At 61.5% G+C, this 23,616-nt stretch overlaps 5 protein-coding genes across 13 annotated transcripts; 2 read left to right on the forward strand and 3 right to left on the reverse strand.

The window, feature by feature from the left end:
* Positions 1 to 5,022: 5,022 nt before the first annotated feature.
* Positions 5,023 to 11,018, reverse strand: GDF11 (growth differentiation factor 11). Its single transcript, XM_015887027.3, has 3 exons — positions 10,667 to 11,018; positions 6,609 to 6,982; positions 5,023 to 5,664 (listed from the first exon to the last, which is right to left on the reverse strand). Exons 1-3 carry the CDS (start codon positions 11,016 to 11,018, stop codon positions 5,284 to 5,286), a joined length of 1,107 nt encoding a protein of 368 aa, XP_015742513.2. The 3' UTR covers positions 5,023 to 5,283.
* INPP1 (inositol polyphosphate-1-phosphatase) lies at positions 10,936 to 15,157 on the forward strand. Of its 4 annotated transcripts, none has more exons than XM_085534263.1 (6): positions 10,936 to 11,054; positions 13,121 to 13,326; positions 13,473 to 13,533; positions 13,610 to 13,810; positions 14,120 to 14,294; positions 14,393 to 15,157. In XM_085534263.1, exons 2-6 carry the CDS (start codon positions 13,123 to 13,125, stop codon positions 14,886 to 14,888), a joined length of 1,137 nt encoding a protein of 378 aa, XP_085390389.1. In that variant the 5' UTR covers positions 10,936 to 11,054; positions 13,121 to 13,122; the 3' UTR covers positions 14,889 to 15,157. The 4 variants fall into 4 exon arrangements, with proteins under 4 accessions (XP_085390389.1, XP_085390388.1, XP_085390387.1 ...); XM_085534262.1 differs by lacking the exon at positions 10,936 to 11,054 and adding an exon at positions 11,828 to 11,961; XM_085534261.1 differs by lacking the exon at positions 10,936 to 11,054 and adding an exon at positions 12,011 to 12,150.
* A 126-nt stretch (positions 15,158 to 15,283) lies between these two features.
* CD63 (CD63 molecule) lies at positions 15,284 to 18,090 on the forward strand. Of its 4 annotated transcripts, none has more exons than XM_085534269.1 (8): positions 15,284 to 15,457; positions 15,567 to 15,640; positions 16,779 to 16,967; positions 17,065 to 17,139; positions 17,229 to 17,324; positions 17,415 to 17,558; positions 17,640 to 17,723; positions 17,810 to 18,090. In XM_085534269.1, the coding sequence occupies exons 2-8, from the start codon at positions 15,575 to 15,577 to the stop codon at positions 17,873 to 17,875; spliced, it is 720 nt and encodes a 239-aa protein (XP_085390395.1). In that variant the 5' UTR covers positions 15,284 to 15,457; positions 15,567 to 15,574; the 3' UTR covers positions 17,876 to 18,090. The 4 variants fall into 4 exon arrangements, with proteins under 4 accessions (XP_085390395.1, XP_085390393.1, XP_085390394.1 ...); XM_085534267.1 differs by having other exon boundaries at positions 15,284 to 15,405; XM_085534268.1 differs by having other exon boundaries at positions 15,284 to 15,394.
* Positions 18,091 to 18,315: 225 nt separating this feature from the next.
* On the reverse strand, positions 18,316 to 21,187 carry RDH5 (retinol dehydrogenase 5). 3 transcript variants are annotated; one of them, XR_014941407.1, is made up of 5 exons: positions 21,050 to 21,187; positions 20,206 to 20,526; positions 19,572 to 19,830; positions 19,344 to 19,479; positions 18,316 to 18,632 (listed from the first exon to the last, which is right to left on the reverse strand). XR_014941407.1 is itself a non-coding variant. In XM_015887010.3 (5 exons), exons 2-5 carry the CDS (start codon positions 20,516 to 20,518, stop codon positions 18,409 to 18,411), a joined length of 960 nt encoding a protein of 319 aa, XP_015742496.2. In that variant the 5' UTR covers positions 20,519 to 20,526; positions 21,050 to 21,187; the 3' UTR covers positions 18,316 to 18,408. The 3 variants fall into 3 exon arrangements, 2 of the variants coding, with proteins under 2 accessions (XP_015742496.2, XP_085390390.1); XM_015887010.3 differs by having other exon boundaries at positions 19,344 to 19,507; XM_085534264.1 differs by lacking the exon at positions 20,206 to 20,526 and having other exon boundaries at positions 19,344 to 19,507; positions 21,050 to 21,144.
* Positions 21,188 to 21,285: 98 nt separating this feature from the next.
* Positions 21,286 to 22,605, reverse strand: BLOC1S1 (biogenesis of lysosomal organelles complex 1 subunit 1). The gene is made up of 4 exons (XM_085534270.1): positions 22,531 to 22,605; positions 22,265 to 22,337; positions 21,652 to 21,784; positions 21,286 to 21,553 (listed from the first exon to the last, which is right to left on the reverse strand). Exons 1-4 carry the CDS (start codon positions 22,589 to 22,591, stop codon positions 21,443 to 21,445), a joined length of 378 nt encoding a protein of 125 aa, XP_085390396.1. The 5' UTR covers positions 22,592 to 22,605; the 3' UTR covers positions 21,286 to 21,442.
* Between the last annotated feature and the right edge of the window lie 1,011 nt (positions 22,606 to 23,616).

A 23,616-nucleotide genomic window follows, 5' to 3' on the forward strand; every position in this document is an offset into this window, starting at 1 on the left:
CCCCTGCTCGGCCGGCCCCGAGTTTCAGAATTAGGTCAATGTTGGACGTGGGGTGAGGACAGGAGATGTGAGCAGGACAATGTCTGCACTCATTGAGCCGATGTCAGCCCTGCAATGAACACACAGAGGGACACAGAGTGCTGGGCTGTGCCATGTTATATCGTGCTGTGCCATGTTAGATCGTGCTGTGCCATGCCATGCCATGCTGTGCTGTGCCATTGGAGTCTGTGCTGTGCCATATTGGACTGTGCCATGTTAGATCGTGCTGTGCCATGCCATGCCATGCCATGCTGTGCTGTGCTGTGCCATTGCAGTCTGTGCTGTGCTATATTGGGCTGTGCCATGTTATATCGTGCTGTGCCATGCCATGCTGTGCCATTGGAGTCTGTGCTGTGCCATATTGGACTGTGCCATGTCATTTTGGGCTGTGCCATGCCATGCTGTGCCATTGAAGTCTGTGCTGTGCCATAATGGACTGTGCCATGCCATGCTGTGCTATGCTGTGTGATGCCATGCTATGTGATGGGCTGTGCCATGCCATACTGTGTGATGCCATGCTGTGCCATTGGAGCCTGTGCTGTGCCATATTGGACTGTGCCATGTTATATCATGCTGTGCCATGCCGTGCCATGCTATTCTGTGCCATTGGAGCCTGTGCTGTGCTATACTGGACTGTGCCATGGTGTGTTGGGCTGTGCCATGCCATGCTGTGCTGTGCTGTGCTGTGCCATTGGACTCTGTGCTGTGCCATATTGGACTGTGCCATGTTATATCGTGCCATGCCATGCCGTGCCATGCTATTCTGTGCCATTGGAGCCTGTGCTGTGCTATATTGGACTGTGCCATGGTGTGTTGGGCTGTGTGATGCCATGCTGTGCCATTGGAGTCTGTGTTGTGCCATATTGGACTGTGCCATGTCATTTTGGGCTGTGCCATACCATGCTGTGCCATGCTGTGTGATGCCATGCCATATAATGCCATGTTGTGCCATGCCATGCTGTGCCCTCTCCCTCATATCATCCCCAACCTCAGATCTGCGGCTCCAAACCCCATTTCGGGTCGCACCGAGCGGAACCAAAGCAGAGCAGCGTTGATATCGATGTTCACAGCGGGTTCTGGGGATGGGAGCTGAGCTCCAGGAGGGGCCGGGAACCGTCTGACCCTATTGCTGCGTTGGAGCCGATCCCTCCCGGCCGGCTCCGCTCGTGCCAAAAATCCCACAGCTTCATCCCAGCCCTGCGGGCAGCGACCCCTGAGCTCCCCGTCCGCGTGTCCCGTCCCCTGAGCCCCGCTGTAATTAGCTGCGGCATTCCCGGCATTCTGCAGCCCTTAATGAGGCTCCATAAAGGCTGCCCCGCTCGGCTCCTCTGGCCTCGTGTAAATCCCAGCCTTACACTATGGGGTGAGGGTTGGGGGTCCCGTGTGCTGCCCTGCATCCCCTCAGGGTTCCCCCCCCCTCCGATGGGGCATAACCCCATATGGTTCTGGGCATCTTTTCAGGTGGTTTCGCCTCATTCTTTGGGTTCCCTCTGTGTCCCTTTGGGGTCCCCTCTATGGGGTGAAGGTGCTGAGGGTTCCCTGTGAACCCTTTGGGGTCCCCTCTATGGGGTGAAGGTGCTGAGGGTTCCCTGTGAGCCCTTTGGGGTCCCCTCTATGGGGTGAAGGCACTGAGGGGTTCCCTGTGAGCCCTTTGGGGTCCCCTCTATGGGCTGAGGATGGGGATGGAGGTGGGGTTGGCCATTGTGAGGCCAACATTGGGGGTGATGCTGCTCTGCTTCTTGGTTCATCTTTAGGTACTGGATCCTAAGGGGAGATTTGGGGCTGATGAGGGCAGAGAGGAGGATTTGGAGCCCAGCAAAGGGAAGGGAGCGTGGGAAAAAGGAGAGGATGGGAGGAAGTGTTTCTGAGCCCTTTGGGACCATGGGGCCGCGGTGACGCAGGGACACAGCATGGGAGCTGGCAGGGTGGCAGGCAGAGCAGCATGGACATCAGTGCTGCTTTTCAACCCCTTTTTCCCCCTTTTTTCCCCCATTAATGGAGCTGTGTGTAATGAGACCCATAGACAGCCAATGGGTGCTGTGCCCCAAATCCCTGCGGTGCCATTATGGGGGTCTATGCTGACCCCATTCCCTGTCACTTGGTGACATGGGGACAAATAGGGGCACAGCTATGGGATGGTCCCTGCTCTGTTATTTCACCCTTCCATAGTGCAAATGGGGCTGTGGACATGGGGAACCCATGGGGTGAGTGTTGGGGATGTGGGTGACCCCTAAGTGTGGGATTGGGAACCCCAGTGTGGGATGGGATGGGATGGGATGGGATGGGATGGGATGGGATGGGATGGGATGGGATGGGGTGGGATGGGATGGGATGGGATGGATAGGGTGGGATGGGATCAATTGGGATGGGATCAAATGGGATCAAATGGGATGGGATGAAATGGGATGGGGATAGGATCAAATGGGATCGAATGGGATCAAATGGGAGTGAATGGGATGAGATGGGGATGGGATCAAATGGGATGGGTATAGAATGGGGATGGGATGGGTATGGAATGGGATCAAATGGGATGAGATGGGATGGACGCGGTGGCAGCTCAATGCTCGATGTCTCTTTTCTCTTTTAAATATTTTAAAATTTATTTTTAATTTCTTTTTCTTTTTTTTTTCCTTTTTTTTTTCTCTTCCCCCCCCCCCCCCCCCCCACGTTCAAGTGCTGTTTGGTCCATTGGATTAAAAAACAAACAAACAAACAAACAAAAAGAAAAACAAACAAACATCCCTCCCCCCCCTTTCCCTCCCCCACCACTTCCCAACCCCCTCATCCCAAAACCAACCATGATCCGATGGCCTTCGGGTGACGCTGACCCCCCCCCTACCCCATCACTCCCTATTTCCCCCTCCCCTACCACCCCCCCATTGCTCCCCCAATACCTCCCCGTGGTCCTGAGCCCCCGGCCCCCCGCCCCCAATTAGAAAACAGAATGAAAACGACGAACAGACAGACGTAGCCTCGGACGGAACATGGGGATGGACGCAATGTCAGCCACCACGCTCCCCTCCCGGTGCCCAACGCTGACCCTATATTGGGATAGGGGTGGGTTTGGGGGTCCTGGACCCCATCCCATTGGTGATGGGGCCATGTGGTTGTGTAGAGCCACAAGGAGCCCAGCTGGTGGATGTGGGCTTTGGGTTTATCCCGGGTGCTGCTGATCTCTGCCCCAATGCGTCCCCGGGTGGTGGGTGGGTGGGGATGGATGGGGATGGATGAAAGGGTGAATGGATGGGAATGAATGGGGATGGATGGGGATGGATGAATAGATGGGGATGGATGGGGATGGATGGAGAGGTGAATGGATGGGGATGGATGGGGATGGATGTTTAGAAGGTTGGATGGATGGGGATAGATGGGGATGGATGGATGGATGGATGGATAGATGGATAGATGGAGGGGTGGATTGGGATGGATGGGGATGGATGGATGGATGGATGGATGGATGGATGGATGGATGGATGGGGCTGGATAGAGGGATAGATGTTTAGAAGGTTGTATGGATGGAGGGATGGATGCATGGGTGGATGGATGGATGGATGGATGGATGGATGGATGGATGGATGGATGGATGGATGGATGGATGGATGGATGGATGGAGGGATAGATGGAGGGATAGATGGAGGGATAGATGGAGGGATGGATGGGGATGGATGGGGATGGATGGATGAAGGGGTGAATGGCGGCATCCAGATCTATTCTGCATGGACAGCCACCGTGATGGGGATCAACACAATGGGGACCACCACAATGGGGACATCACAATGCTCCTGAGAGTGACACCTCCGGGATGAGCCCCACGCAGTCCCCCCCCTCCAACACACACACACACCAAGCAGGACTCTGCCCTCCCCACCAGCAGCAGCCCCCGAAAGGCACTGAAGAGCAGGAGAAGGGCTGCGGGGCCGCGTCCCCCCCTCGTGCTGCTGGGCCCTAAGTGCTGGGGGGGGGAGGCTCCGAGGTTGGGAGGGGTCTTGTCCTGATGAGCGCTTGGGGAGGGGGGGAGAAGTGCTACATATCCCATGCATCCCCCCCCTCCGTCCTCGCTGTCCCTAAGTGCTGTGGATAAGTGCTAGGGACGGGCTATTCCGCATTGCACCCCCAAAGCTGGGGGATATAGGGGGGTCCAGGGGTTGTCTGAGAGTGCATGGGGCACATTGGGGTTATATGTGTGTGTGTGTGTTGGGGGGGGGGGGGTGTTGGGGGCTGTGTGGGGCCGGCGACCGCCTGGCGCCGGGGTTGGTTGCATGAAGGCAGAGCAGATGAACTCTGCAGAATGCCGGATCCCGTTCTCACGCCAAAAAATAATCCAAACATTGGGATATGGGGGGGGTTAAAGGGGGGGGGGAGGCGGATGTGCCACATAAGCAGAATTTCTCCCCCCCACCGGAGCCTCCGTCCGTCCCGTTCTGAACGCCTCCGGATGAACCCGCAATGGGGCTGAAGCACTGGGGACAGATCTGCTCTGTTAAGGGGAGGGGGACACACACACACACATAAGGAGCCATTGAGGGGAGGGGGGGGGCACTGCCAGGGCTGTGGGAGAGGGGGGGGGGGGGGCACGAGCCGGCCGGGAGGGTCCGTAATAAATAAATAAATTAAAGGAGGGAGACGGGTTCCTCCGGACCAGCAATGCCACCTGCACCCATAGGATGGACCCAGGGTGGGGGTCTGAGGAGGGGGATATTGGTGTGTGAGGGGGGGGGGCATCCCGAGATAAGATCCTGCAGTCTTTACACCGGGATGGGTTACAACCGTTGGCGTTATCAGCATCCCAAGCAGCAGCTCTGCCTTCCCCACGGCTGCGTGGGGTTGGGTTGGGTTGCAATGGGCTGCCTGGTGTCAATTGGGTCTTGTTGGTTCGGTGCTGGAGGCCGCTGCTCCCTTCTCCGTCCGTCTGCTTATTGCACAATGCATGTCGAAGGTTGGGGGGGTTAGAAGGGGGGGGGGGGGGGCAGGGTTTTTTCTCTCTCTTTCTTCTTGTTTTTGTGTTTCTTTGTGGGTTATTTTTCCGATCCTTTTTTTTTCCTCGCCATCCTCCTTTTTACATCCATCGTTATTTCCACGCCGGTTCTTTGCCGTCTTTTTTTTTCCAGGTTATTTAGAACAAAACAAAAAAAAAATCATATATATATATAAAATAAAATAGGCAAAAAAAATAATAAAGGGGGTAAAAATAAAAAGGAGACGAAACAACAACCAAAAAGCAGAGGAAGAATCCGTCCTTCGGCTCTATGAGCAGCCGCAGCGATCCACCACCATGCCTGGGATCTTGCCGTAGATGATCTGCTGCTTATCATTGAAGTAGAGCATATTGATGGGGGACATCTTGGTGGGCGTACAGCACGGCCCGGCTGAGCCGCGTGGGTTGGCTTGTTGAACCAGATGAGTGTGAGGATATTTCTGCATGAACATATACTCGCATTGCCCCGAGCAGTAGTTGGCTTTGTACCTCTTGGGGGCGATGATCCAGTCCCATCCGAAGGCTTCGAAGTCGACGGTCAATGGGTAACGGCAGCAGCGGGACTCGGTCGAATGTTCGTCGCAGTCCAAGCCCAGGTTCCTCCGAGAGCGTTTGTTGTTCTCCAGCACCCGCAGCTCCATGAAGGGATGCTAAAAGGACGGGGGGGGGAGAGCAGCATCAGCACCGCACCCATGGACCCATGGCTCCTGCCCTCCATGGCCCCCCATAGCTCCCCATGGCCCCCCATAGCTCCCCATGGCCCCTCATGGCCCTTTATGACTTTCATTGGCTCCTCATGGTCCTCCATGGCCCCCCATGGCCTTCCATAATCCCCCATGGCCCTCCATGGCTTTTCATGGCTTTCCACGGCCCCCCAGTGGCCTTCCATGCCCCGTCATGGTCCTCCATAACCCCCCATGGCCTTCCATGGCTCCTCATCATCCTCCATGGCTCCTCATTGTCCTCCATGACTCCCTATGGCTCCCCATGGCTTTCCATGGCCTCTTGTGGTCCTCCATGGCCCCCTATGGCTCCCCATGGCTTTCCACGGCCCCTCACAGTGCTCCATTGCCTTTCTTGGCCCCTCATGGCCCCCTATGGCTTCCCATGGTCTTCCATGGTCCCCCTTGGCCTTCCATGGTCCCCCATGGGCTCCTATGGGCCTCCATTGTTCCCCTTGGTCCCCTATGGCCCTCTATGGCCCCCAGTGTCCCCATGGCTGCAGTAATGGTGTAAGCTCTTCCAAGGAGCTGTCATCTGTGGATCCAGAACCAATCCCATGGATCTAGAATCATCTCCCTATGGATCCAGAACCATTCCCATGGAGCCAGGACCAATCTTACGAATCCAGAACCACCTCACAGTGGGTCCAGAATCATCCTCATGGATCTAGGTCAATCCTACTGATCTAGAATCATCTCCCTATGGATCCAGAACCATCTCCACGGATCCAGTACAAATCCTATGGATCCAGAACCAGCCCTATGGATCTCCCTTCACCTCCATGGCTCTATCACCAGCCCCATAGCACTACCCCCATCCCCATCCCTATAGAGCCACCCTCCTGACCCACATCCCCCCTTTAGGCACCCACCAGCCCTTCAGCTCCGGGTCCCAACGAAGTGACGGCCAGGTCGTTGCCGTTGGGGTCGAAGGCGTTGATCTCGATGCCCCAATTGTTCTGTGGTTGTTTGAACCAGTTCTGCAACACGTGCTTGAAGTCGATGCTCTGCCAGTGCCCGATGCGGGAGTTGAGGTCGATTTTAAGCGAGCGGATGCGGATGTGACGGCTGCCTTCCTCAGTCACGGGCTTAAGGCGGAGGATCTGCAGGTAGACGGTGGAGGTGTGCTGCACCGGGCGCAGGTAAACCCACAGCTGAGCCTTCACCACTTTGGTGAACATGATCTTGGGGCTGAAGTTGAAGAAGCAGCAGTGGGGGTTGCCCTCGATCTGCACCATGGGGTCGGCTGCGGGAGGAAGGATGAGTCAGGAGCTGCACCCCACCACGGACCCCCCCCCACCCCTCTGTGCCCCCCATCTCTTGCACACAGCTCCTCCTCGGTCGTTAGGAGGTGAAGGTCGGGGCAGAGGCCGCCCCGGGGGTCATCCCCCCTCCGTCCACAATAAGGTCCGGGTGCTGCCCCCTGACCCCGTGTCAGCGCGGATTCATGATCCCCTGCAGGGCTGCAGGGATGGGGCAGCGGGACCAGAGCACCTGCAGGGCCCGTGGTTGGGATGGGGCAGCTGCCTGCAGCTGGGGACCCACAGCATCCATCCCTTGCATAGAGACCCACAGAGTTCCCAACCCAGCGCATTTCCCAGTTGGAAACCCGCAGCATCCTCAGCTGGAGACCCACAGCATCCCCTGCATAGAGAACTGCAGCATCTTCAACAGGGTTAACCTTGGGGGTGGAGACCTGCAGCATCCCTGGCCAAAAGCCTCCCCTGCATGGAGACCCCCCAGCCCCACTGAGAGCCCCCATCCTCAGCCAGCACACAGCAGAGAGCTGGGAATGGTGCACAGCGCTGAGCTTCCATTGAACACAATGCTGTCACCCCAGAGCTGTGGGTGATGCTGCTTCATCACACACTGGGGAGGCCATTCTGAGTGCCCCCACCCCATCCCAAGGTCCCCCCGATCCCCTACACCCCAAAGACTCCCCCACCATCCCCCAGCCCCACAGCAGCACCTGGCCCTGTGCAGCTCCCTGCGCTCACACACATCTGTGTCAAATTGAGCCGGGAATGTCCCCCCCCCCTTCAACCTCCTCCACAACCCCCCCCCCCTTCAATGCACCGGTCAGGTTTAATAGCACCCAGCTGCAGCACGGGGCCATTTGCTGCACGCGGGGCCCTCCCTGAACACATCGGGGTCACGACATCGGCCGCAGCCCCGGGAATGCCATCCATCCATCCGTCCGTCCATCCATCCATCCATCCATCCATCCATCCATCCATCTGTCCATCCGTCCATCCATCCATCCATCCGTCCATCCATCCATCCATCCGTCCATCCGTCCATCCATCCATCCATCCATCCATCCATCCATCCATCCATCCATCCGTCCATCCATCCATCTGTCCATCCGTCCATCCATCCATCCATCCGTCCATCCATCCATCCGTCCATCCATCCATCCATCCGTCCATCCATCCGTCCGTCCCTCCATCCCTCCATCCATCCCTCCATCCATCCATCCATCCATCCATCCATCCATCCATCCATCCATCCATCCATCCATCCATCCGTCCATCCATCCATCCATCCGTCCATCCACCCACCATGTGGTCTGCGTGCTGCTCCCCCCCCCCCACTGAGCCACACATAAACCAAAGTGACAGCGGCTGGAGGGGGCGCCCGCCCAGACCCCTCCCAGCAATTTGCTGTGCACAAGCCCCCTATTAAACCCACGCTCCGCTGGGACCGACCCTGAGCTCATTCCCCCCCCCCCTTCATCCCATCAACCCCATTCCCTTCCTTTGCAATGCTGTGCCACGTTGTCCCCCCATAAGCATCACCCCATAAGCATCACCCCATAAGCATCACCCCATAAGCATCACCCCAATGGGCTCAGGGTCCCCACGGTGCCGCCCTGTTGGATTTGGGGCTCCCCAGTTCATCCCATTAACCCTCATCCCCTCATCCCATTAACTGCAGGGCACCCCGTGGCCTCCACGTCCCCATCCCACATCCCACAGTCCCCACTGACCTTGAGCCCAGAGGTGCCATGGACCCCCCCCAACACACACACACACCAACCTCCACTGAGCCCCCCCCCCAGCACCCCTCATTAAACCACCTCCACCCCAAAGGTCGCGGGGGTCAGGGGTAGCCCATAAATGGTTTTAGGACCCAATTAACCTTCCCGGGTTAGAAAAAATGGGGGGGGGGGGGGGGGGGGGGGGGGTGTAGAGGCTTTGGATTAAACCCTGGATGGAATTGGGGGGGGGGGGTCAGTGAGGGGAACCCGAGAGCTTTATGGCTCTGCCTCCTATAAAGCCCTTTTCCCTCCTTCTGTTCAGGAACCATAAAAACCCCACACAATTGCCATGGGGAGGGGAAACAAAAATCATAATAATAACGGAGCAGCACTGAGAACCCGGAGGGGGGGGGGGGGGTTGGAGTTGAATGGGGGGGGGCTGAGCAGGGCAACCCCTGGGGATGGGGACCCCCCTGTATGGCAGGATAAAGGGGGGGGGGTCAGAGCTCCAGCTTTTGGGGGCCCCCGAAGTGGGAATGGGGGAGGAAGGGTTGGTAAAAGGGGGGGGGGGGTGTTGGGTTGGGTTGAGATGGGGGAGCAATGAGAGTGAATGAGGAGCGGGGAGGAAAACCTCAGCGTGTCGTCAATTTTATGGGTAATAAAATTTCAAAGCCACCCGAAGTCTATTAATGCCCGGGAAGGAAATTCGTCAGGGAGGGGGGGAGGGAAGGAGGGGCAGCTCCTCACACTTCCAGCCCTTCCGCTCCGGCCTTCACACCCCACCCCCGGGATGGGATGGTGGTGATTTGATGGGGGGGGGTTTGGGGGTCCCGGGTGGTATCAGCCCTATAGGAGCAGGTGGAGAGGAGGTGGGACCCCTCAGCACCTCTCATTGCATCCCATTGCCCTGCAGCCCTATGGGTGGACACACAGACATGGGGATGTACAGAGCAATGTCACGGTGATGCTGAGCCCCCCCCCAGCATCTTGTCCTGTCCCCAGGGCACCGTGGGGACCCCTCAGTGCCATCAGCACGCCCTGCTGTCACCCTGTCACTGCTGGCAATGGGGACATCAGGCACTGGGGGTCCCATGTCCCAGTCCTGTCCCAGTACCCGGTGCTGATGCTGGCTCCCAGCTCCCAGCCCCACAGCACAACCAGGTCCCAGCACCCAGTGTCCGTTCCCTGTGACAGCTCCCAGTAGCCGCTGCCGGGCCCCGGTTCTGATTCCCGGTACCAAGTGCTGGTCTCGGTGCTGAGTCCTGACCCGGTGCCCGATCTCACGACTGGTTGGTCCCAGCACCCGATACCTGCTTCCATTGCCCTACAGCTGTTCCCATCCAGAACCCTATAACACCTCACAGAACCCAGCGTCCATTCCCAGCACCCAGAACTCTCAGCACCAAATCAGAACCCCAATGCCCTGTGGCTGTTCCCAGTCCCCGGTCCCGGTGCTGAACCAGCTGCACTGTCCCGTCCCCATATACCTGTATCCCCCTGAGTCCAAATGTTTCCCCAAATCCCCACGTTCCTCCGATGTCTCCGAGTCCCCAAATCCCGTGTCCCCAAATCTCCCCACGGCGCAGAGCAACGCGTCTTAAGAGCTTAACGTGAAGCTGCCCGATCCCGGTGCCGGTCCCGATCCGAACCCAACCCCGGTGCCGGTCCCGTTGGGCCGGGGGCTGCGGGTCGATGCCCGAAGCTGCGTTTGGGGGCTGCCCCGAGAGGCACCGAGCGCGACCGAGGGGGACCGGGAGGAAACACGAAGAGAGAAGGGAGAGAAGGGAGGGACGGGGGGGGGGAGCACCGGAGGGAACCGGGGGAGGGCGGGGGGAACCGGGGGAGCCCGAGAAGGGAAAGTTCCGACCGCGGCCACCGGAGCCGGGGACCGGGAGGGGCTCGGGGGAGGGAGGAGGCGAAGTTTGCGTCCGGAACAAAGGCGGCACTGACTTTCCTGGGCCATGCTGATGACGGTCTCGGTGGTGGCGTGATACTCGTCCTCCTCCAGGTACTCGTCGTGCTGCAGCGAGTCCCCCTGGAAGTCGTGCAGGTCGAGGATCTGCTGCAGCGGCGGCGCTTTGGGCAGCAGCTGCTTCACCACCTCCCGGGTGATGTTGGGCGCTTCCTTCAGCCTCAGCTTGCTCAGGATCTGCGACTTGATGCTCTCCAGCCGCAGCTCTTTGCTGTGCCTCCGCCACACGCACACGGGGCACGAGGGCTCCGAAGAGGCGGGGAGGGGGGGCTGAGCTCCAGCCGGGCCCCCCGCCACCAAAACCAACAGCCACAGCAACACCGGGGCCATCCCGGGGGGCTTCCCCCGCCGGCCCCCACCCCGGCGGTGAGCGGGGAACGGAGCGGGGAGCGGCGGTGGAGGCTGCGGGGAGCGGAGCGGGGCGGGCGGAGAGGGGCCGGGGAATGGGGGGGGGGGGGGAAAAAGCGTCGGCGGCGGCCCCGGGGTTTTATATCCCAAGTGAAGTGTGTCGTCAGCGGCCTTGATTGGCTGCGGGCGCACAAAAGAGGTTCTGGCAGGGGCTTGGCACCAACGAGCCGACGCCGACGGCCCCTCCGCTCACCGGGCACGGCCCCGCAACCCGCCCGGATCGCGCACGGTGCCGCCCAGCCCGGCCCGGGCCCCGCCGTATCCACGTGCAGCCCCGGGGCAGCCCCGCCCGCTCCGTGTCCTCAGCCGCCCCCCCCCCCTTTAAACCCACCCCCCTTTAAACCCACCCCCCCCCCCGGTCCCGCTCCCGGTGCCGCGTCCCACCTCGAAGCGGCACCGACTGTTGCGGGGCGGCCGGTCCCGGTTGGTTCCTCTCGGGACCCCTCGGATTTGGGGTGGGGGGTTGTTTGGGGGGGGGGGTCCGGTGCCGGTGCCGCCCCCATCAGAACCATGGAGAGAGAACGGGCTGGGAGATCCGTTCCCCCTTTGGCTGCCCCCATCGTTGCGGCGCACCGGGGTTCGGTGCCGGCTCCGGGGTTCGGTTCCAGAGCGGTTCGGACCGAACCCAGCAGAGGGCGCGGAGGAGTCGCTCCGGATCGATCCCGTTCACATCGGCACCGGTGACACCGGAGCGGGTCTGAGCGCTGAGCTCACAGTGCCACCGCGCGGCACCGGGGGGGAACCGCGTCATTCCGGGGGGGCGGCCCGGGGAATTCCGTTATTACCGAACCGGGAGGCGGCCCCGGGGGTTTCCCCGCCGTAGTGACGTCACGAGTGACGCCATCGTCCGGTTGAGGCGGAAAAGGTAAAACACCGGGATATGGGGGGGGGGGGGATGGCGGTGGGATGGGGGGGGTTGAAGGCAGCGGATCCGTCCGGCTCCGGGAGCGGCGCGGGGCGGCGGGGGTTAAAGCTCCGCCGTGACGTGTCCCGGTGGCTCCGCCCCGTATCGCTGCGACGCAGACCGGAGCCCCCCCCCCCCCAAACCGAGAAGGTGTGAGCGGCCCCGCGCCCGGTAACGGCGGTGGGACGGAGCCCATGGGGCGGGGGGGAGGGGGGTGACCCCCCAAAGGAGGCCCAGGGGATGGAGGGGGGGGAGGGGTCCGAGAGGGTCGGGGGGTCCCTGTGCCTCCCCCAGCGGGGATCCCGGTGTTAAGTGGGTGGGATAAGGGGGGGCTGCGCTCTGCCCAAGGTTGTGGGGCAGCGTGGATGTGGTGGGAGGGGAAAAGCCCCCAGCCACGTCCCCAGCCACGTCCGTGGCCACGTCCCCATTTGTGTCCCTGCTCGTGTTCCTGTCCACGTCCCCAGCGCTGGCCTCGTCCATCGCCGTGTCCCCATTTGTGTCCCCATCCCCAGCACCGTCCCCACGCGTGTCCTCATCCCCATCCGCGGCCACGGCCTCATTCACATCCTTGTCCCTCTCCCTGTTATCTAAAGCTACACCCCCACTCGTGTCCCTGTCCCCATCCACATCCCTGACCACGTCCCCATCCATGGCCACGTCCCCATTCACATCTCCAGCCCCATCCCTCCTCCCGTTCATGGCCATACCCTCATTCACGTCCCCATCCCAACCCCCAACTCTCATTTCCAGCCCTATTCCTGACCCCATCTCCGTCCCCACATCTGGGCCATCCCTCTCCTTGTATTTTGGCCCCACATATGAACCGACCCCATTCCCATACTAAGCCCATCCCTGTCCCAATGGCTGTGCTGTCCCTGTACCCACATCTGGACCATCCCCATCCCCACATCTGGACCATCCCTCTCCCCACATCTGGACCATCCCTATCCCCACACTTGTGCCATCCCCATCCCCACATCTGGGCCATCCCTGCCTCTTGCACCCCCCCCCCTTTACCCCCTCCCCGGGTCTCACTATGGGGCCAGGCAGCCCCCAGCCCCACACATCCCTGCAATGAGGGGCCGGGGTCTTTTGGGGCCGTACTGAGCTCTATCCCCAGCCATGGCCGCGCTGTTGGAGGCCGTTCTGAGCTCATCGGAGAAAGCAGCTGAGATCGCCCGGCTGTGCCGGGACGCGGAGCCGCTCTTCCGACTGCTGGTAGCGGAGAAAACCGGGTCGGATCGGAACCAGCGCTTCTCCCACGACTTCAAGACTCTGGCAGATGTTCTCATTCAGGAGGTCATCAGGCACGACCTGGGTGCCAAGGTGAGGGGGGGATAAGCTGAGGGGGGGGGGATAAGGAGGGGGTAAATATGGGGGTCCTCGTATTTGGGGGTAAATATGGGGGTCCTCGTATTTGGGGGTAAATATGGGGGTCGTGGGAGCTCTGCTAAGCTTTGCCGACCCTTCAGTTCCCTGAGCTGCGCGGCCACATCGGGGGCGAAGAGTCCAACGAGTTCACCAACGTTAATGGTGAGTGGGGGTCGTGGGGGTGGGCACGGAGCCCCCCCATCCCCGGGGGTGGCGGTGACAGCTCGGTGCCGTTCAGGGGACACGGTGTCGGTGCGGGTGTGCGACACGGTGCGTGAAACGGCGGCGCTGCTGGGCTCCGTGCTGCACCAGCAACGGGACGCGGCGGAGCTGCTGGCGGCCGCTGCGCACCGGGAGGTGACGGTGGGAGACGCGGAGCTGGATGGACTCAACGTCAGCATCGAGCCCGGGGATGTGGCCGTTTGGATCGACCCCATCGGTGAGGGGGGGCAGAGATGGGAACCCCCCCATGGGGTGATGGTGACGGATGGGACCCCCCCATGGGGTGATGGTGACGGATGGGACCCCCCCCATGGGGTGATGGTGACGGATGGGACCCCCCCATGGGGTGATGGTGGCGGATGGGACCCCCCCATGGGGTGATGGTGACAGATAGGAGCCCCCCATGGGGTGATGGTGGCGGATGGGACCCCCCCATGGGGTGATGGTGACAGATAGGACCCCCCCATGGGGTGATGGTGACGGATGGGACCCCCCCATGGGGTGATGGTGACGGATGTGTGCCCAGATTCCACCAATGAATACATCGTGGGTCGGGAGGACGTTGTGCCCCACGATGGCGTCGCCCCGTCGGGGCTGAGCTCGGTGCTGGTTCTTATCGGTGTCTACGAGCGAAGCAGCGGCCGCCCCGTGATGGGCGTCATCAACGAGCCCTTCCACCACCGGCACCCCACGACACGAGGGTACGTGGAGGGGGGGGGTCGCAGCTGGTCGTACCCTCGGTGGGGACAAAGTGAGGGGTCCCCCCTCGGTGTATCTCATCTCTATCCCCGTCCTGCAGGTGGCAGGGCTGCTATCACTGGGGTATCTCCTATCAAGGGATCCGTATCTCCTCTCTGAGCCCCCCCCCACCGCCTCGACACCCCCCCCGCGTGGTGCTGAGCCGGGCGGAGGCTCCGGGGGTGCGGGATGTTCTGGATTCACTCTGTGGGGGTCGCCTCCGTTTCGCTGCTGGAGCCGGTTACAAGATGCTGTGTGTTATTATGGGACACGCGGATACCTACGTCCTGTCCGGGGGGAGCACATTCGTATGGGACGCCTGTGCCCCCCACGCCATCCTGTGTGCTCTGGGGGGGGGGGTGGTGGTCCTGGGGGATGCCCTGAGGGCACGGAGGGAGGGGGACAAGGGGACGCCCCCCCAGCTGACCTACAACCAGCCGGATGAAGGGGCGGTGGGGGCAGAGCGTTGGGCCAACAGGGGGGGGCTGGTGGCTTATATGCATCCCCAGCACTTGGAGGCGGTGCTGGAGGCGCTGGAGGCTGTGCCAGGGCTTTGAGGGGGGGGGGGTTGGGGGCAGGGATGTGGGGTATAAGGGACAAAGGGAGGTGACACCTGAACGGCAGGACCCCAGGGTGCGGGGCATGGGGGGGGGGGGGCTTTGAAGTGGGTCAATGGGGTGGGGGGGGCCTTGAAGTGGGTCAATGGGGTGGGGGGGCTGCTGGGACCCCATTAAGGGACCGGGGGGCTCCGAGCTGTGTCCGTGGGGCAGAGGGGACGTCGAGGTTCCGGGACCCCCCATCATTAAAGGCTCCGCGTTGCTCCGTGTCTGTTGGTCCCGGGTTGAGCCCATTAGGGATGGGGGGGTGAAGGGGGGGGGGCGGTACCGGGGCGGGGCGGGGCGGTACCGGGCGGGACCGGGGTTTCCTGTTGACCGCCGGGGGGGGCTCCGTCACATGATTGGAGAGCACACGGAGGAACGACGGCGCCGGTGAGTGCCCGGGGCGGGGGAGCGGCACCGGGAGCGGGATCGGAACCGGAGCTCGGGGCTGCGGTACCGGGAAGGTGCTGGGAGGGTCGGTACCGGTCCTGGGAGCGGTGGGACCGGGAGAACGGGAGCGGAGCGAGGTGGGTGTGGGGGGGGGGGGTGCGTGGTTTTGGGTGGGGGGGGTCGCTGTGCTGTGGACGGGCCGGAGGTTCGGTTCGGTGCCGTGAAAGGTTCGGCGCTTCCCCGTAGGATTCGCCATGGCGGTGGAAGGAGGAATGAAGTGCGTGAAGTTTCTGGTGTTCATCTTTAACTTTATCTTCTGGGTGAGTTTCGGGCCCGGGGGGGCGAGGAGGGAGGGAGGGGGGGGCTGCGCTTTCACCCCACGGGACCCCCCCCCCCACCTCCACACCCCTTCATTTCCTCGGGACCCCTCCCGTCCCTTAATGTTCCCAATGGAGATCCCGGGTTGGGGGTGGGGGGGCAGGGCGGGGCCGTCAGTCGGTTCCGGGGTTAATTGGGCTGAGTTGGGGGGGGGGACCATTAATGGGGTTCGGGGGGGGGGCAGAGCGTTGTTATAGGGAAGTCGGGGTGAGGAAAGAAGCAACGGCTGCGTGAGGGCGGGAGGGGGGGCACCTCCCGTCGTGTCATCGTGTCCCCCCCCCCTTCCCAGCACGGGGTGGGGGGGGGGTGGACTGAGCTGCCCCATCCCGGTCCCACCCGAGCTGAGTCACCTTTAGGACCGGGGGGGGGGGGGGAAGTTGTTGGAGGAGTGGGGTGGTCCGGCACCATTTCCTTCCCCCTCCCTCTTCCCCCCCCCACTCATAACCACTCGTGCTGTTTGTGCTGTGGGCGCTGTGCCACAGTTTGCCCACACCCAGCGAGCAAACACAAAGATGGGGGGGGTCACCACCACCAACCCCCCCCTCCACCCACACATTAAGACCTCTGCTGAGGCTGGAAATGGGGATCCCGTGCCTCCAGCCCCCCCCCCCCAGCCTTAGGCCTTATGGACCCCCCCCCTTAGGATGGGATCCTGCTTTGGGGCTGGTTCCATCACCAGCAAAGTGATGACCCTCAGTGGCACTGGACCCCCATCATTGACTCTTTGGGGTAGGGGGGTCCTGAGATGTGAACCCCTCCCATCCAGCTGTGCCCCTTCCCCCATTACCCTAACCATATAACCACCCCCATAGACCAGCAGTCCCACCTTGGGGCACAATTCACCCCCAGCAAAGGAATGACCCTGGGTGGTACCAGACCCCATCAGTGGCTCTGAGGGACCCCCATGTTGTGTGCCCCCCTCCCCATCTCTGTGGCAGTGCTGGGACCCTTCCACCATAGCTCCACCCCTCCCAGTTTAGGGGTCCCAGCTTTGGGCACACAGTGCTGCTGGGTCTCCCCAGTAGCTCTGAGGGATTGTAGCCCCCCGTGCCCCCCCCTCAATCTGTGTCCTGTCCCCAGGTGTGTGGCGTGGCCCTGGTGGCCATTGGAATCTACGCTCAGGTTGCCCTCAATCAGGCTGTGGTGGCGGGCAGCAGCTCAGCAGCCAGCAGCCCGGTTGCCATCATGGTGGTGGGCATCATCATCTTCTTCGTCTCCTTCTTTGGCTGCTGCGGGGCCTGGAAGGAGAGTTACTGCATGGTCACCACGGTGAGTGGGGGGGGGGGGGGGCATAGGGGGGGTTTGGGGGTGCTGGGGGGGGATTGAGGTGGTTCTGACCCCTTTAACCATGAATCCATCCCTGCAGTTCGCTGTCCTGCTCAGCATCATCTTCCTGGTGGAGATCGCGGCTGCCATCGCTGGTTACGTCTTCAAGGATAAGGTGGGAGGGGGTACGTGGTGTGTGGGTGCTGTGCCCCCCTCTGTGGCTGCATCCTGACCCCCCCTTTTGGTGTGTGTCCCCCCCCCCAGGTTCGCACTGTGCTGGAGGATGGACTATGGGAAACCATGCGTAAATATGGTGAGGATGCGCCGCTGACAGAGGCAGTGGACAGACTGCAGGAGGATGTAAGCAAGGACTGAAGCTTCCTCATCGCCCCCCACCCAGCCCCTCCTCTTTCCCCGTGGCTTAATTTAATTAACACTCTCTCATTACAGTTCCATTGCTGTGGTGCCAACAACTACACGGACTGGTCCAGCCTCGAGCGGTTCCGGGCCAACGACACCGTGCCTCGTTCCTGCTGCCGTGTCAACACCACCAACTGCAACGTCCACCCCACTGCTGATACCATCTATATAGAGGTGAGACCCCACCCTGAGGACCCCCGTGCTCAGCCCCCCCATCACTGCGTGGTGCTGAGCCCACCCTCCTCCCCTCACCAGGGCTGCCAGAAGGGCATCGAAGTGTGGATGAAGAAGAACATCCTCATCGTGGCTGCTGTAGCGTTGGGCATTGCCTTCTTTGAGGTATGGAGCAGCTCTGACCCCCCTCCCACCCCCCCAATATACATAAAGGGGGGTGGGAGTGATTCCTACACCCTTTTCTCCCCCAGATCCTGGGCATCATCTTCACCTGCTGCCTGATGAAGGGCATCCGCAGTGGCTATGAGGTCATGTAGCCCCCCCCCAAGAAGCACTGTGCCAAGCCCACCCACACCCAGCCCTCACTGCTCCCACCCAGGGGGGCTCCAGGTGGGAAGGAGGGGGGGGGCTGTGGGAGGGGGGGGGGCTGCTCATCCTGGAGTGAAGCCCCCAGTGTGCCAATTGTCACTGCCGCTGGAGCCCCCCCCTCTGTGTGCCACAAGGGGCTGGGAAATAAAAGGAAAAGCTTCGATAGTGCTGTGAGCCTGGGGAGGGGTCTGGGTGGGAGTTTGGGGGGGTTGGGTGGTCCTGGGTGAGCCCTTGGGTGCTGCCCCCTCCCCTGTCCCTGTGGGTCTGGGGGGATCCCACAGCTTTAGGATCCATTTTTCCCCCCCCTGCCCAGCACAGCACAGCACAGCAGTGCTGATGTCTCTGCCCCATGGGCTGTGCACCCAAGCCACCCATTCATGAATGCATGTCCCAGCACAAGGGTGAGTGCTTTATTTGCAATGCTGGGGGACCCCCAACCATGGGGTATGGGGGGGTCCTGAAAGCTGCTTTGGGGGAGCAACTAGCGGACGCGATGGGCTGGCTTGGGCAGGACAGTGGCCAGCACGAAGTCAACGATGCAGGCGGGCAGGTAGGAGGCAGGCAGCCACAGCAGCTTGGCATCCCAGCCTGCACTGTAACGGGTGCGTGGGTGACAGGCACCCAGAGCGTGCTCCATGCAGCGCGTCACCTTGCCCAGGTCAGCGTCGCAGATGATGTTCATGATGAGCCGCTGCACCTTCAGGTCTGGATGGGGTGGGGGGTGGGACTGTGAGTGTGGCCAACCCAATGGGGATTCAAGAAGGGGGTGGCCAAACCAATGGGGGCTGGAAGAGAGGTGGCCAACCCAATAGGGGCTCAAGAGTGGGGCGGCCAACCCAATGGGGGCTCAAGAATGGGGCGGCCAACCCAATGGGGGCTCAAGAATGGGGCAGCCAACCCAATGGGGGCTGGATGAGAGGTGGCCGACCCAATAGGGGCTCAAGAAGGGGGTTGGCCAACCCATTGGGGGCTCTGGAAGGGGTTGGTCAACCCAATGGGGGCTTAAGAAGGGGGTGGCCAACCCAATAGGGGCTTAAGAAGGGGGCAGCCAACCCAATGGGGGCTCAAGAATGGGGCAGCCAACCCAATGGGGGCTCAAGAATGGGGCGGCCAACCCAATGGGGGCTGGATGAGAGGTGGCCAACCCAATAGGGGCTCAAGAAGGGGGTGGCCAACCCAATGGGGGCTTAAGAATGGGGTGGACAACCCAATGGGGCCTGGAAGAGAGGTGAACAACCCAATGGGGGCCCCAGAAGAGCATGGCCAGCGCCATCAGGGCCCAGGAAGAGGGGTTGGCCAACCCAATGGGGTCCAAGGAAGAGGGTTGACCAGCCCCAATGGGGCTCACCAAGAGGATGGCCGACCCCAATGGGGCTCAAGAAGGGGATGGCCCTGCTGCCCTCTCCCCCCACTCACACTTGTGGAAGAACTCCTCTCCGTAGCTGAGCCGTGTCTCCGGTGCCAGCCGATCCCAGAGCTGCCGCAGCGACCCTTCGATGCTCTCCAGGTTGGTGACCGCTGTCTTGAAGAAGCCGGGCTCCACGATGCTCACCTTCACCCCGAAGTGATACATGTCGCGCCTGCGGGCGCGTGGCCGTCGGGACGGGGCTGGGGGGATTTGGGGCTGGGGATAGCGGGACCCACCTGAGGCTGTCGGAGAACGCCTCTATACAATACTTAGAGACGCAGTAGCCGCCTCCGTTGGCTGAGAGGCGGCCCAGGACGCTGGAGGTGTTGACCACGCGGCCCCGTGCCCTTTTGAGGAGGGGCAGCAGCTGTAGGGTCACCTCGATGGCCCCAAAGGTGTTGACGGCCATCACCTGCTTGTAGTCCTCGATCCGCATCCATTCAGTGGGGCCGATGGGGTTGGCCACCCCCGCGTTGTTCACCAGCCCAAAGAGCCCTGGGGTGGGTGGGAGGAGCGGTTGTGGTTCCCCCCCTTAATTCCTGCCCAATGGGACCCCCAGGCTTCATCCTGCAGAGCCAGCTCTCTGGGTGCTCCCACCCCCTGCCATACAGCAGCCTTGCAGGGGCTCCCTCCTGCCTCCCACCCTACAGCACATCTCCAGGGACCCCAAATTGCTGCACAGCACCCCCAGCCCCTCTGCTGACCTTCATCTTCCTCCATTAGGATCCCCTTTGGGGAGGACTATAGGGGCCCTGCCTCCATCTCACCCCACAACAGAGCTCTCCATAGACCCCCTTTCCCTCCCCACAGCCCTTTCACCCCACATTGTCCCTCCCCATCCCTTCACCCACCCCTATGCACCCCTCTCACCTTTCTCCCCCACCTCCTCCCTCACCCACTCTGCAGCACGTCGGATGCTCTCAGAGCGGGTGACATCCAGCAGCGTGGTCCGGAGGTTCCCAGCACAACCCCTTTGCAGCCCATCGGCCCCTTGTGGGGTCAGGCAGGCAGCCAGCACTCGGAAGCCCCGTTGGGCCAACCTCCGTGCCAGCAGGTTCCCAAAGCCGCTGTCGCAGCCGGTGATGAAGACGTGTTTGTCTTTGACTGAAGGGAGGGTTCTGCGATCCCTTACCAGCCAACCCAGGGCCCAGACCAGCGCAGCCAGCAACAGATACAGCCACATGGCAGAGCCTGGAGGGGATGGGGTTTATTTTGGGGGGGGGTTTGTGTCCCCTCCTTCCCTTCCCCCCAGTTCAGATCAGTGTGAAGGGGATTATCGAAGTGCAGTACGTCAGCACTGGGCTCTGCTGCTGCTTTAGGGGGTCCCAGCTGCTTCTCCCCCCCCCATCTCTTAGCTCAGCCCCATCCAGCAGCCAAGATGATCCCACACACCCCCTGCTTCCCAACCTACACACTGTCACTGCTCTGTCCATGTCCCCAGCTAACCCGTCCCCCATGTTTAACCCCCCCCCCCATCCTCTACAGCCCCCTAAGTGGGCTCTGAACACCCACCAACCCCCCTCCATGAGGCTGGGGTGGTAAGTGAAGGTTGAGCAAGGGACAGCAGCCTCAAACACCCCCTTCCCCACCACCCCCCCTCCTCCAAGCCCCACAGGGACAACAGGGTCGCACAGTGCCCATCCCAATGTGGGGACACAGAGGCTGAGCTGCCCCATAGGTGTGGGGTGGGACTGATCCCATGGCTCCCACCTACCTTCAGGGGCAGCAGGCTCCAGGCACAGCGTTAGCAGAGGCAGCAGAATGGGTCTGAGCCTGGGGGGGGGCTACAGCTGCTCCTCCCTCTGTGCTTGGGGCCTATGGGCAGGAGTCCTCCTAAGGGTGGGTGAGCAGGGGGGGGGGGGGCAGGCACGCGGCCACCCCCTGTCCCTGGGGATTAACAGCGGCCCCGAAGGAGCCTTTGTCCAGAGAAAAAGGGGCCTCAGAGCTGGGTTTAGCATTAAAGAGGATGAGGGGGCTTAGGGGGGGCAGCTGGGGCCACGCCACTCCTCACTGCGCCTTTATTCTGCTCGGGTGGGTCCCCACGCTCCAGTTGGGGGGATGGGGTGGGGGGGGTCCTGTGGTGTGTGTGTGTGGGGTTGGGGGGGGCTCAGGAGCAGGCAGGTTGCAGCTGCCCCTTGTAGATGTACTCCAGGGCTGTGGCAATGGTCCTCATGTCCAGCTCGATGCTGCGAGCCCAGTTCTCCACGTCACCAATCTCCTGCAAGGGGAGGGGGGGAGAAAAACACATAGGGGGGGGTATCAGTGTGCGGCTGAGACCCTGGAAATGGGAAGGGGGCATGAGGGGGGGGTGCCCACCTTGAGGGCCTGGTTGAAGTTCTCCACCATAGTGATCCACTGGCCCGTCTGCTTGGCAAACTGTGCAGCCTGTGCCTGCAGTGTCTTCACCTCCTGGTCCAGCTTGCGTTGGTTAACATAGGCCTGGGCCACGCTGGGGGGTTGTAGGGGGGGTGGGAGGGGGTCACTGAGGAAGGACCCTATTTTGGGGGGGTGGGGGGGCTCTCCAAGGGGGGTCCCTAAAGGGTCTATGGGGGGGGGTCCCTGAGGAAGGACCCCATTTGGGGGGGGTGGGGGTCTCCAAGGGGGGGTCCCTAAAGGGTCTATGTGGGGGGGTCCCTGAGGAAGGACCCCCTTTGTGGGGGGTGGAGGGGGGCTCTCCAAGGCTTGGTGGGAGGTGAAAGGGGAGGGGTCCCTAAAGGGGTGGGAGGGCACTGAATGTTGGGGGGGGTGTGAAGAAGAAGGAAGGGGGGGGAGGGGGACCCACCATAGGGGGGGGCAAATATGGGGGGGGGGGGGGGTCCTCCAGGGGTCTGGGTTGGGGGGGAGGGGGGGCCAAAAGGGGATGGACCCCCCCCCACTATAGGGCACTATATGGGGAGGGGGCCCAAGCGGGGGCTATGGGGGTCCTCACCCCACGTTCAGATGATCCACCAACGCCTCCGTCAACCTCGTGGCGGCGGCGATCGCTTCCCGCCGGCGCCGTTCTGCGGGGCGTGACGTCAGCGTTACGTCACACACACACCCCGTGACGTCACGCGCGGCGCCCTCAAGCACCCCCTCGCTTCCATCACACACCCCACCCCCCAGATTGGCGGCTCCGCGGACCAATGAGCGAGCAGCGCAGCCCCCCTCCCAACCAATGAGCTCTCGGGAAAGGCTGGGGGGGGGCGGGCTTACCCTGCAGCTCGCGCCGCTCGCTCTGCCGGGCCTGGTGCTCCCGCAGCAGCCGGGACAGCATGGCGGCTTACGTATGACGTCACCGTGCGTCACCGTGCGTCACCGCGGTGCATTGTGGGTACGGGGAGGTGCCATGGGGTGTAGGAGGTATAGGATGGCTGCAGGGGGAGCTGTGGGATCCTATAGGGGGGGGTTGGAGGGGGGTTGTGGTGGTTATAGGGGACTGGGGGGGTTATAGGGTCGGTATAGGGAGATAGATGGGTTTGGGGGGAGCTGTAGGGGTCAGGGGGCCTATGGGGGGGGTATAGGGGCTATAGGGGAGGTATAGGGGCTATAGGGGCTATAAGGGGAGCTATAGGGGCTATAGGGGCTATAAGGGGAGCTATAGGGGCTATAGGGGCTATAGGGGGAGGTATAGGGGCTATAGGGGGAGGTATAGGGCTATAGGGGGAGGTATAGCGGCTGTAGGGGGGATGTAGAGATCTGAAGGAAGGCTATAGGGGTCTTGGGGGAGCTATGGAGATCTATGGGGGCTATAGGGGTACGAGAAACCTATAGGGCCCGTAGGATGGGTATGGGGGTGGGCTATAGGGAGACACAGAGGGTTTTGGGGGGACCTATAGGGCTTCAGAGAGCTTATAGGGGAGGGTATAGGGATAAATGGGAGGTATAGTGGTCTGAGGGAAGCTATAGGGACTCTAGGATGGCTATAGGGGTCTGAGAGCACCATGTGGGCACAAGGAGCCTATAGGAGCAATAGGGATTTAATAGGATGGCTATGGGAGTCTGTAGGGGAACAAGAGCCTATAGGGGTCTGGGTTGGGGTATGAGCTGTAGGGGTGAGGGGGATACAGGAGCCATAGGGGCTGGGTGCTTATAGGGATCCATAGATGCGTGGGTGAGTCCATAGGGAACCATTGGAGCCCTAATGGGGCCCGTTATGGGTTGGGCTGGGTTATTATGGGATAGGCTTTGCTATAATGGGATACACTTGGCCATTGAGCACCAGGCTGATGAGGGCTCAGCCCAGCCCAGGAATGTTCTTGTTCCTATCCCCATTCTCCTTCTGTTCCGTGTCTTTATCCC

The sequence above is a fragment of the Coturnix japonica genome, unplaced genomic scaffold (genome assembly GCF_054131305.1).
Source record: "Coturnix japonica strain WE unplaced genomic scaffold, WE-NBRP24 Scf080, whole genome shotgun sequence".
In the NCBI taxonomy this organism is placed as follows: domain Eukaryota; kingdom Metazoa; phylum Chordata; class Aves; order Galliformes; family Phasianidae; genus Coturnix; species Coturnix japonica.